This window comes from Aspergillus bombycis, assembly GCF_001792695.1.
Source record: "Aspergillus bombycis strain NRRL26010 chromosome Unknown contig00006, whole genome shotgun sequence".
Lineage (NCBI taxonomy): Eukaryota > Fungi > Ascomycota > Eurotiomycetes > Eurotiales > Aspergillaceae > Aspergillus > Aspergillus bombycis.
Genome location: NW_019170008.1, coordinates 296,315 through 307,531, shown reverse-complemented (window position 1 = coordinate 307,531; position 11,217 = coordinate 296,315). Strand labels below are relative to the sequence as shown.

At 50.7% G+C, this 11,217-nt stretch overlaps 3 protein-coding genes across 3 annotated transcripts; 1 reads left to right on the top strand and 2 right to left on the bottom strand.

Annotated features, from left to right (window-relative positions):
* Positions 1-200: 200 nt before the first annotated feature.
* sidD (nonribosomal peptide synthase SidD) lies at positions 201-6,599 on the bottom strand (the record flags this gene model as incomplete). Its single annotated transcript, XM_022528667.1, has 4 exons — positions 201-251; positions 312-5,730; positions 5,789-6,096; positions 6,153-6,599. 4 exons carry the CDS (start codon positions 6,597-6,599, stop codon positions 201-203), a joined length of 6,225 nt encoding a protein of 2,074 aa, XP_022393638.1.
* A 1,455-nt stretch (positions 6,600-8,054) lies between these two features.
* On the bottom strand, positions 8,055-8,939 carry sidH (enoyl-CoA hydratase/isomerase family protein; the record flags this gene model as incomplete). Its single annotated transcript, XM_022528666.1, has 2 exons — positions 8,055-8,641; positions 8,711-8,939. The coding sequence occupies 2 exons, from the start codon at positions 8,937-8,939 to the stop codon at positions 8,055-8,057; spliced, it is 816 nt and encodes a 271-aa protein (XP_022393507.1).
* A 367-nt stretch (positions 8,940-9,306) lies between these two features.
* ABOM_001535 (GNAT family N-acetyltransferase) lies at positions 9,307-10,734 on the top strand (the record flags this gene model as incomplete). Its single annotated transcript, XM_022528665.1, has 2 exons — positions 9,307-10,290; positions 10,363-10,734. 2 exons carry the CDS (start codon positions 9,307-9,309, stop codon positions 10,732-10,734), a joined length of 1,356 nt encoding a protein of 451 aa, XP_022393637.1.
* Between the last annotated feature and the right edge of the window lie 483 nt (positions 10,735-11,217).

The following is an 11,217-nucleotide window of genomic DNA, read 5'->3' as shown; positions in this document are numbered from 1 at the left end:
CAATAGACTTTTAATTATACAGGTTCGTCTAAAGTGGTTACAAGGCAAAGTCCCGTGACTTTGGGGTAGATACCAAGAGATGCCAAGAATATTTGCTTTAAAACTGTATTCGACAGTTCTAATAATATACTAGTAGGATATAACAAGAAAATGAACCCCTAGGAGAAATAAACGCAAAAAGATCAGAATGAAATCGTTATCTACGAACCAATGTCGAGGGAAGTGTCGGCGACTTTGACCAAGCTAGGGGCCTAGAACATGTGACCATCAAGCAACACGTGCTCCGACTGACGCGTTGCCAGTTCCTTGACCGTGGCAGCCAACTCATCAAGGGCTGCGTTCACGAACGCCGCATCTCTTTCACTTCCAGCGACTCCGACATTCAATTGCCCATCGCGGACAAACGAAACAACCTTTAAAGGATAAGGGGCATCCCCATCCGGGTTAAGGATATCAACCTTGCAAGTTCCCTCGGCAAAAGGCATGGTGTCAAAGTCATCCCAGTCCTGATGATGGACGAGCGAGTCAAAACATGTTGCTTCCAATGGCCACTCTGTGCATTGCTTTGAGATTTTGTTGAACCCGAGGAAGTCATGAGCCGCAGATTCGGCGCTTTGCTTCTGAACAAAGCGCAGTAGATCCATCGCAGTCCACTGTGACTGGAACGCGACTCTGATAGGGGTTAGCTGGTAGCAGGGACCCATAACATTTTCCACATTTGCGAGGTCAATGCTTCGGCCTGAAGTCACGCCACCAAATGTCACATCTGGCTTTTGGATACGGCGTGCCAGTACCAGCGCCCAGGCTGCAGTGAGTAAGTTCGCAGTCGTGATCTCTTCGAGCTCTAGAGGCTGGGAGACATCGACGGGCTTAGTTTGGAATATGGCCTTGTCCGTAGGCTGTACTGACGTTCCTTCTAGAACAGACAGGGATGACCCTTCTAGAAGGTTGCGCCAGTAGTTGATTGCTTTGGTTTGGACACCTTCATTGGAAATCCGGGCAATATATGCTGAGAACGGCTCGAAGTCGATGATCTTTCCGCCAGTGTACAAAGTTTCCAGATCTTGTAGCAGCCTAGGTAGAGACATTCCGTCGTACTGAGCGTGTGAAAGACCTAGGATGAGGCATCCTTGGCCATCGCTGCCCTCGACATGGAGCAACTTGAAGAAGGACGATCCTAGGTGGAAGGATTCCGTGTTTGATGTACAGAGATCCTTGATGTATTGATCAAGATCCTTATCAGCTTGGTGCATGGATACAGGAACGACCAGCTCATCCAAAACAACTTGAAGGAAGGTAGATTCGTGTTCGATGAAGACAGTACGCAGAATGTCGTGAGTCTTGACCAGGTCGTTGCAGGCGCGGAACAATTGCTCTCGATCGATATTCTGGTCCAGGTACAACATAGTATATTGTATCGAAGTGCGCGGTCCCTGAACGGTAGCTCTGACGTCGAGTGCTTGGGAGTCTGTCACGGGAGATACATCTTGGATAGACCACGTAACATCAGCAAGTTTCGGCCGGATAATTTCGGACACGAACTGCTCTACGTCCAGACGGCCCAGAGTCGAGAAAGCCTTGTAAGGCTGGGCTTTCTGTTGCGACACCTGGCCCAGTTTCAGTACTTTAGCTGCATCACCAAGACGCATGTGTTGGAAGATATCGGCCACTGACAAACTGTGCCCCTGCGCACGAAGGCTAGAGACTAGTTTCATTGCTAGAACAGAGTCACCACCCATGCGGAAAAAGTTATCGTCGACATCAATCTTCTCGGGACTCATTCCTAGTATCTTTGCCCAGGCGGACCGCAGGATACTCTCTGGGAGGGACATATTAGTTTGCCCCAAGTTCTTCGTCCAGGCCTGCTGGAAGGCTTCACGAAGCTGGATGAGTACGTGTTTTGGAATATTCGAGGCTAGCTGTTTGAGCAAACTGTGGTTGACTTCACCCATCTCAGTGGGCAATTTGTCCAGGACAACGTAGGCAGAGGGGACCATGTATGATGGAAGGGAGTCTTGCATAAATTTTCTGAGTCGCTTCAGTGCAACGGTAAGACTGACGGGAATTTTGGCACAAATAGACGTCGAGAAGTTTTGCGTGTCTGAAGCCTCACGAGCAATATCATACTTCGCCGATAGGAGCTCAACACTGTCTTCGTCAAAGGGCTGTTGCTCTATGAATATGGCCAGCTCTTGTTCTGCCACAGAGTGGGCATCGTCTGAAGATGGCTGGAAGACGGCAGCCGCAGCACGAACAGATGGTGGGAGGTATTTTGAAAAGTGAGACTCGACATCGGCGATATCCACTGCATGCCCTTGAACTGGCACGACATCCTCCTTTCTACCAACAAATATTAAGCTTCTGTCCTCTTGTAAATTGACCATGTCTCCGGTCGGCTGCGCTCTTCCCGCCCGGCCTTTGAAGTTGGAGCTGCCAGCCAGGAGCCAGGAGGGGGAATCAATGGCACCGCCTGAAAGGAAGGTGCCTTCGAGCCAGAGCTCACCCACACAGCCGATTGGCGATAGCAACGATGGATTCCGCGGGTCGCACACCCAGGGAACCACCGTAGGAGGGTAAACTGATCCTGGCTTGATGTTCGCATTTGCACGAAGCCTTCCCGATGATTCGTCCAAGGACAACGGGGCAACCTGGTTCCATCGCCAGATCTGATCCAGTTCCGCCTCGGGCAGACAGGATATTTCGTTGATCCTTCTAGAGAGGCCTTTCGTCAACTGCAAGCAAGCCGTTTCGAGCTGCGCGAGGATTCGTTCCATTTGTGGGATCTCCACCAGGGAGCTATCGAAATTTGCGCATATTCTGAAACCGCCCTTTCGGATACCACAGCCTAACATGAGCGGATATGGGTTGAAATGCAGCGCTTCACGTACGACGTCTCCAAGCTCAAAGCCCAGTTCGCTGCCCACATACTCCGGCTCTGGCTGGATGACCAAACCTGTACCAGCTTCACATGCATGTTGCGCGTCTTGGCTGACCTTGCGAATGTTTTGCATCCCCATATGCTGATATGGAGTACGGGCCACAACACTTTGTTGCACAGCCTGTAGATAGGATTCGACGGAGCTTGTTCGAGGAACACGTACGCGGATAGGTACTGTTGCAATCAATGGACCCACAATACCTTCCACTCCTGGCAACGAAATGTCTCGCCCCGTGAGCGTTTCGCCGAATACAACATCGTCGCTCCCTGTATACTGTGACGCCACTAGGGCCCAGGCACCGCGAATAAGTGTTGCCAGTGTGAAAGGCCAACCGGAACCTGTCTCAAGCGGTATCTGACGTTCGACCATAGCATCTGGAACTGGCAAGTAGTCTCTCGTGGGTAACCGGGGGAACTGAGGTCCAACTGCGCCTTTTAGTTCTCGTTGCCAGAATGCCTGCATAGCAACTTCATCTGTATCGCGGACCCATTTGACGAAGTCTCTGATTTGTGCCTGGGTTTCAATCGGCTGGCCTTGCAAGGCATCACTGACATTCTTAAGTATTACCGGCTCTGACCACCCGTCGTAGACCACGTGATGAATTGTCCAGACCATGTACCTCGTCTCAGTCTGTGGATCGCTAACTATGGCGTATCGAGCTAGGCTCTCTCCCAGATTCATTCTCTCGTTCCGATCTGCCTCTAGGTACTGAACAAGATCGGTCGAAGACCTCCAGGAGATAGTCTCCTTTAGCACGACCTGCTGAAGACCACGTTCCTGTAGCTGGGCCACACGAGTGCGCAGGATGGGGCTTGCTGCTACAACCTCACTCCATGCATTCTTCCAAGCATCAGAACTGATGTGCGAGGGAATGCGAGCGACTCTCTGGGCGATGTATGGCTTGACTGACTTTAGCGAGAAGGTGAAAAGCGACTCTTGCGTGGGAGTACAAGGGTAGATGTCTTCGACGGATTCAGGATCTGATCCGCAGGCTTCTGATGCTTCCAGACAGGCGCTTTCTACAGCCTGGGTGATCATTGAAAATGCCGGTGTTTCTGTCTTCACCTTCGAGTCGATGATGCTGACGACGCTGGCCATCGCTGAAAGTGTAGGGTGGCCAAAGGTGCCGGTGACACTGAGATCGAGACCATCCGCTCTGCAGACCGACACAAGCCTCATGGCCGCCAGGGAGTCACCACCGAGTGCGAAGAAATTATCGTCAGGTCGAATAGCTTCAGAATCCAGTTTCAATACTTGGCCCCAACCCTGGCGCAACCGTTGCTCAAGGTCCGTCAACTCCCGTGCAGGCTCGTTGTTTGTGCCTTGATCCAGCTGTTGTAAGTCTACTGTGACACCGAATTCACGAAGCCGTTTGCGGTCCGTCTTTCCCGAAATTAAAACAGGAATGTAATTGACCGGGATATATGCGTTTGGCACCATATAACGCGGCAAAACCTTTGCGATTTCTGCATCAGCTTTTGATAGCGTTTTGCGCAGGTCGTCTGATAGCTCTGCCGACTTTAGCTCAGTGTCTCCGTTCTTCTTCGTAGACTGAGACGCAAGGAATGCCACCAACGTGGGCTGGCCCCCAGAAGACTGAGGCTTAATCACTTCCGCAATCACGGTGATTTCTGCAGTTAGTCTGGCGTTAAGCTGGCTCTCGATTTCACCTAGCTCGACACGTTGTCCGCGCAGCTTGACTTGTGTGTCTTTTCGCCCAGCAAAGACAATGCCCCCAGAACCGTCTGGATCATACTTTCCAAGGTCTCCAGTCTTGTACAGACGCCCCGAGCGGCCAGCATAGCCACTGTGGCCAGCAGTAAGCCAGGCTGGGTCATGGATGAAAGCGGCAGCGGTTTTTTCTGGATCGTTCAAGTAGCCCTGTCCTACAATTGGGCCCTCAACAAGTAGCTCACCCACAGCGCCGACTGGCATTAGCACATTGTGGTCATTAGGGTCGGCAATCCACATGGCTGCGCCGTTTCCTGTCCCAATAGAGATATAGTCTCTACCGGTGGCAGTATCGCTGTTCACCGTACATCCGATCGTGCACTCACAAGGGCCGTAACCTATGACAATCCTAGTGTCTTGACCCCAGCGTGTCACATCCGTCGCCGCTGCTGCCTCTCCCCCCAGACCCAATGCACTCAGCGATGCTATCACATCCGGCTCCAGAATTCGGGCCACAGACGGAGTTATACCTGCGTAGTTGATTTTCATTTTTCGTATCACTTCATTAATATCGTTCAGTCGATCTTCATCGGAGGGAATGCAAAGGCAACCCCCGTTTGCCAAAGTCAAAAGCATGCTGTCGATACTAACATCGAAAGCGTATGATGCAAAATCGAGAACCCTAGACTCCTCCGTATAACCAACAGCTTTTGCGCGTGGGAACGCGCTGCTTGTATATGTTTCGTGAGAGATCTTGACACCCTTGGGCGTACCTGTGCTGCCAGAAGTGAAGATTATGTACATTAGGGCAGATGACGGGACTGCCGGCAACTGTGGAAGGGGTTCTGAATTTGATAAGTGTGCGAATGCGTCTGCTTCCACAACGATGTGTTTTCCGTCTGGCATGATAGTTGTTGCCAGCTCGTGCTGGTTGCGGGACGATACCATCGCCTTCGCACCAACTTGTTTCGCCATATTCTGCAGACGAGCAAGCGGAAGTGTTGGGTCCATCATCACCAAAGTTCCTCCTGCCTTCATCACCGCAAGTACGGCGACGATTGTCCATCTTGATTTCTCAAAGCAAACCGGAATGAAATCATGTACCTCCACACCCATTTTCCTTAATGAGCCAGCCACAAAAGTCGAATATTGTTCGATTTGGCCATACGTCAACTCACCATCCCACGATGAGATCGCGACCTTGTCTGGGAATCTCTGAGATTGCTCGGAAAATACATCGTGCATGCAGAAGTTGTATGAGGGCGGAAGCTCGTGATTCCACCCCCCATATGGCATCCAAATCACTCGCGGTTGGCCGAAGGCAGGTTTCAATGGACGCATCAGGATTCGACAGACACATCTGGATGGTGTCGACCAGCGACTTGACGTGTTGCGTGACTGTGAAATCTAACATTGTTTCGGAGCGCCAAGCTGGGCGAATCGCGAGTCGGCCATTCTCAAAGCGTGTCTCGAGGTGAATTGTGCCCTTTTTCCGTACCGGTGGTCAGTTACTTGACATCCGAGGTAGACTTCGTCACTCACTTCTTCTTTCACATCTTCTGATGTTTGCGACAGGGAACCCGTACTCAGTAGGAGTGAGGCGGGGTTGGACATAGTCGCATCCCTACTTGATGAGACGGTCTTGATATACTGGGAAATTGCTGCGGTGGCCTGTCCGACACTATATTGCAAACCTATCGCCAGTTCTCCCATCGACAGACATTCCTTCACTGGCTCCTGTTCCGGCCCCTTGTATGCCCAGTCATATCGGATATGGCCCCCTTCGCGGGTTCGCAAGAGCACGATAAGCCATGAGATAAGCAAAACTTCCTCTCTCATGGCGGTGGGGGTGGTGGGCTCGTCGGCTACAAGGCCGGCGACCTCAAAAGATGTGAAGCCGTCGCCATCAGCCTGACCCGCAGATGATATGTCAACAGATTCATGCTTGTGTTGGCTTTGATCGTGTGTATCATCAACCTGGATAGCCATTCTCCCGGCAGTCCAGCCTACCTGGACTCGAAATCTTGGCGAGATATAAGGGTAGGAGGAGGGGTTGGACCTCGCCGGCCGTTCAATTTGCTGGAGGTTTGGACTAGTCGGACCGCACTGAAGTGGTAAGGCGCAAGTTATATAACTAAGCAACCAAGATTGTGCTAGTATTGCCCTCCACCGACAGACGAGCCGGAAAATAACCTGAATCACTCCCGTACCTGCAGGTACTCAGCATAGTGTGACCGAGATCGCCATGGAGAGAGGCTGTGGGCTCGTCCGATGTCCACATGTCTCTTGGAAGCAAGTCGAGCAGAGTATGTGTCTGTAGTCCGTATCTGTGTGTCCGATGAACGGATGGGACCCATAATTGTGCAGCGGAAGAGGTGTCAAGCCCCAATGCTTTTCAGGTATAGTACGCATGTACAGTACAAAATATATGGTATGTATGTATGGTATGTCTAGCTTTGGAACAGGGGCAACAAAATAAGTTACAGAGTGTTATTTTCAGTTCTTATTTTATTTATTGATTTATTTATTGATTATTTTTTTTTTTTTTTATTTTTTACAGGTTCCATTCATAGGATCGTGATGGAGCTAAGGTTCTGACACAGGCGTGGGAATTTGGGGTGTCCGCATCACCTGATTCATAATACTTACAGAATTGGCGGGAAATAATAGCGTTATAGCCGCTGGAAATGGTGCGTCAATTATACGCGAGTAAAAAGACATAGTCGAGTGTGGTTCTTGCATATCATCTTGCTGCAAGGGCAGAAGTTCACAGCCGAGAACCAAAAATTCTCGCGGCGAAAGATCCAGAGCCATGGTCTTTGAAGGAAGTCTTCGTGTTCCACTTTTCTTTCCATTTCCTCTCTGGTTGTATTTTGGATAAGCCGGCTATTACGCGGGCCAAGACGCAAAGATACAATCGATACGGGGTGTTCTAACCCAAAAACGTGGTCTGATCCACCGGAAATACCCTAGTATCAGGTCAAGAATTCTCGGGTACACTGGATGTAACATAGATAGTTCGGTACGGCTAAAGCACGAAGGACGCCCAGATAAGGCTCCATAGCTGATCAGTACTCAGTAGGGAGCTGGATCAACCATGTCATGTTAAATATAGCAGGTGATCTCTGCAGGACCCTGGACCCATTCAGTATAGCAAAACCTCCTAAGGAGGGATGTCCATTGTCAACACACGAAGGGTAACAACAATTTTCTACTTGTTTCCTCTTCTTTTATTTTTTTTTGAGAACTGCCAAGTCCTCTTACGGGTCATGGCATACTGATTGATTGATACAGGGGATGCCCCGCCGGTTTTAGTGGATTCTTAGTATAATTAAATTAATGTATAGCGGTCTTGGTGGCGCTCTTGGCTGTATTGGTCTAATTTTTGTTCGGAGCACTTAGGCGAGAGATTCCCTATCAATCACCGTTCCAATCCTGGATCGATTACAAGTTAGAAGCCCTCCACTTCGGTTTCCGTTTCTCCACGAATGCTCTAACGCCTTCGTGAAAATTTTCCCCGGCCATGAGTTTGGGGTACCACCGGTCTACCAAGGCGGTACTGCCTTCTTCCACACTGGCAATCTCCCACGCGTAATGAAGACCCTCCATCGTAACGCGGATGCTGTCCGGACTATTCTTCGCGATGGCGCTTGCGATCTCCACTGCCGTTGCTACTAGCTGACCATGCTCCACCACGCGATTCACCAGCCCCCAACGCTCTAGTTGTGATGCAGGGAAAGTCAGACCACTCAGCGCAATCTCTGCGGCTCGCTGTTTGCCCAGCACCCGAACCAACCGAGGCAGAGAGCCTGCAACAGCTGCGATGCCTCGCTGTACTTCGGGAAGCCCGAACGTAGCTCTCTCACTAGCGACGACAATATCACAATTGACGATCATCTCGAATCCGCCTCCTAGACAGTATCCATTGACGGCGGCGATAATTGGCTTTCCTCCTCGCCGGCGAGGAAGCCCGGCCAGTCCGGGTGCTGTCATCTCGTTGGTTTCACCGCGCGCATTAAGTTCGTTCCATTCTGTAGAACGAGGTTAGATGGATGAGCGACAACAAAGGAACTAGAGATGAAATGTAGGAGAATCGGCACCTTTGAGATCAGCTCCAGCGCAAAAGGATTCCCCCGTTCCTGTTATTATGGCCACCAGGAGGGTAGGCTCTTGATCAAACCACTCCCATAGTCGCTGTATCTCAGCGCTCGTAGCGAGCGGTATGGAATTGCGCTGCTTTGGCCGGTTGAGTGTGAGAAGGAGAATGTTTGGAGCAGGAAAGGAGACCAGACAGCCTTGGACGGGTGGATGCTGCATGCCTGTTGACATTGTGTATTAATCTATAAGCGAAGATATCTCGGCGCGGGGAAGAGGAAGTACGGATTGTTCGTGGCGAGTGGCTTTACCACGTTTTAAGTAAAGGAACCCGATATAGTACAGAAATAATATCTCGCCTAGCTTCACATGGACCAATACGCGATTCTAGCCAAAGATCCGGCTTCCTTGGTGCTCGGCGTTCAGTGCAGTGTAAAACTTTCTCCACTTCACCATCGCTGGACCTCGGAGTTATGTCTTTCCATTGTCTTATATATACCAGGCCGAGATCCTTGCGCTTTCAAAATCGCTATCCTCATTATCAATACTACTACTCAATTGCTCATATCTGACCCCGAGCAACTTTCAAATTCCCGCAAACATGAGCCAGTCCCTCGCAGAGTCTACGCCAAAGGGCAACCCACCATATCCTTGGGTGAAGCTTCCTCATCCATACCTCACGAGCTACAAAATTCACATTGTCTCCGAATCCACGCCACGAGTGCTTCAGCTCCAATTACATGACTCTTCCGTTGGACAGCCACTTCCGGAGCCACTCCACAACAGTTCCCTCACCTACACAGATGTATCCTACGACGAATCCGCCAAGGAAATCCCCGACAATGACAACAGTCCCTGGGCGCGAACCCGCCGAGCGCCAGGTATCTCATTCCAGTGGACAAGTCCTGAGGCACCAACCCTCGGCCAGATCTGGAACGTCATCCACGCAACCTTTCTAACACATCCCCAATACGAAATTCTGCGTCTAGATCTGATCGGATCCGGCAGCGACATCGTTCGCGATGAATGCATTCGCACCGGCCTGACAGTCCCCTTCCCCTCCTGCCGAGTTCCCTTCGGCAACGAAAACAAGTCCTCCGACATCAACACCCTCGTCCTTCTCCGCTCCGCCTTCTGGCAAGGCGCCGGCTCACCACTCGGCCCCCGACCCATCTGGGCGGTCGATCAGGACATCCACGGCCTCCTCCGGAAGTCCGTCAGTCAGTATCCAGCCCTCGCACAGAACTATGAGTTCTCGATGAAGTTCCCCGAGGAGCGCATTTACGCTCGTCATCCCATTCGCCCCACGAAGCCAACACCAGGGTCCTTGGTCTACAGTCGCTACATCCCACATCTGGACAAGCATTTCTCCCTCATGGCAGTGGATTGGCAAAATGAGGAGCACCTGCGGCTATTCAACAAATGGCAAAACGACCCTCGCGTCGCAAAGGGTTGGAACGAGACTGGTACCCTAGATGAACACCGCGAATACCTGCGCCGTCTGCACGAAGATAAGCATGTCCTGTGTTTATTCGGCCGGTTCGACGAGTTCAAATTCTCATACTTCGAAGTTTACTGGGCTAAGGTACGTCTCTCTCTATTATCCACCGTACAACCCCCTAAAGCAAGCATACCTCGTTCTAAACCCCCCAAACAGGAAGACCACTACGGCGCCCACTACGACGCCGCGGACTACGACCGCGGTCGCCACTCCCTCGTCGGCGAACACAGTGTCCGGGGCGCATACCGCGTAAACGCATGGTGGGGAAGTTTAATCCACTACATCTTCCTCGATGAGCCGCGCACGCAGGCCGTGGTCGGCGAGCCGAAGGCGACAAATACGACCGTTCTGTCTTATGAGAATGCCCAGGGATTGACGATCCAGAAGTACGTTGACCTTGGTCATAAGCGATCTGTCCATGTGCATTGCAGTCGTGAGAAGTGGTTCCAGTTGTGTCCTCTTTTCTGGGATGGACGGGAGAGGCCGTTGGAGAGCTCGGATCGCATGGCTTTTGACGCGAAGCTTTAAGTTTAGACTTAAATTGAAAGCGAAAAAGTCGTGTATAATTGATAATATGTAAATATGTTCTGTGGATTACTTTTTCATGCTGTCATCTCTTGTTGGTCTATGCCTTGGTCTTTCGCTATAAAATTGAACGGAGACTATAGGGACTCTGCTCTGTTACTCAATCCATAGTGACAATAACCAGACACCAGCAAGTACCTATACCGCGGTTCGGCAAAATCAGATAAGGAAGAACCGAACTCATATTCGGTTAGAAAGATAAACCCCTCACGAAAATTGGCGGAACGATCCGACTATATTCCATCCGAATACACTAAGTTGCAGAGTCCTGTCTTGGCCAGGAACTAGTGGATCGTTAAGCAGGAGGTGAAGAATTTTCTTTATAGGAGCGTCTAGAGTTCCTCTGTACTCGGCTTTGTTATTCAAAATAGGAATCTAGCTACCAGGGCAAACATAGTAAATCAATTACTGCTTTGGATAAGGCTA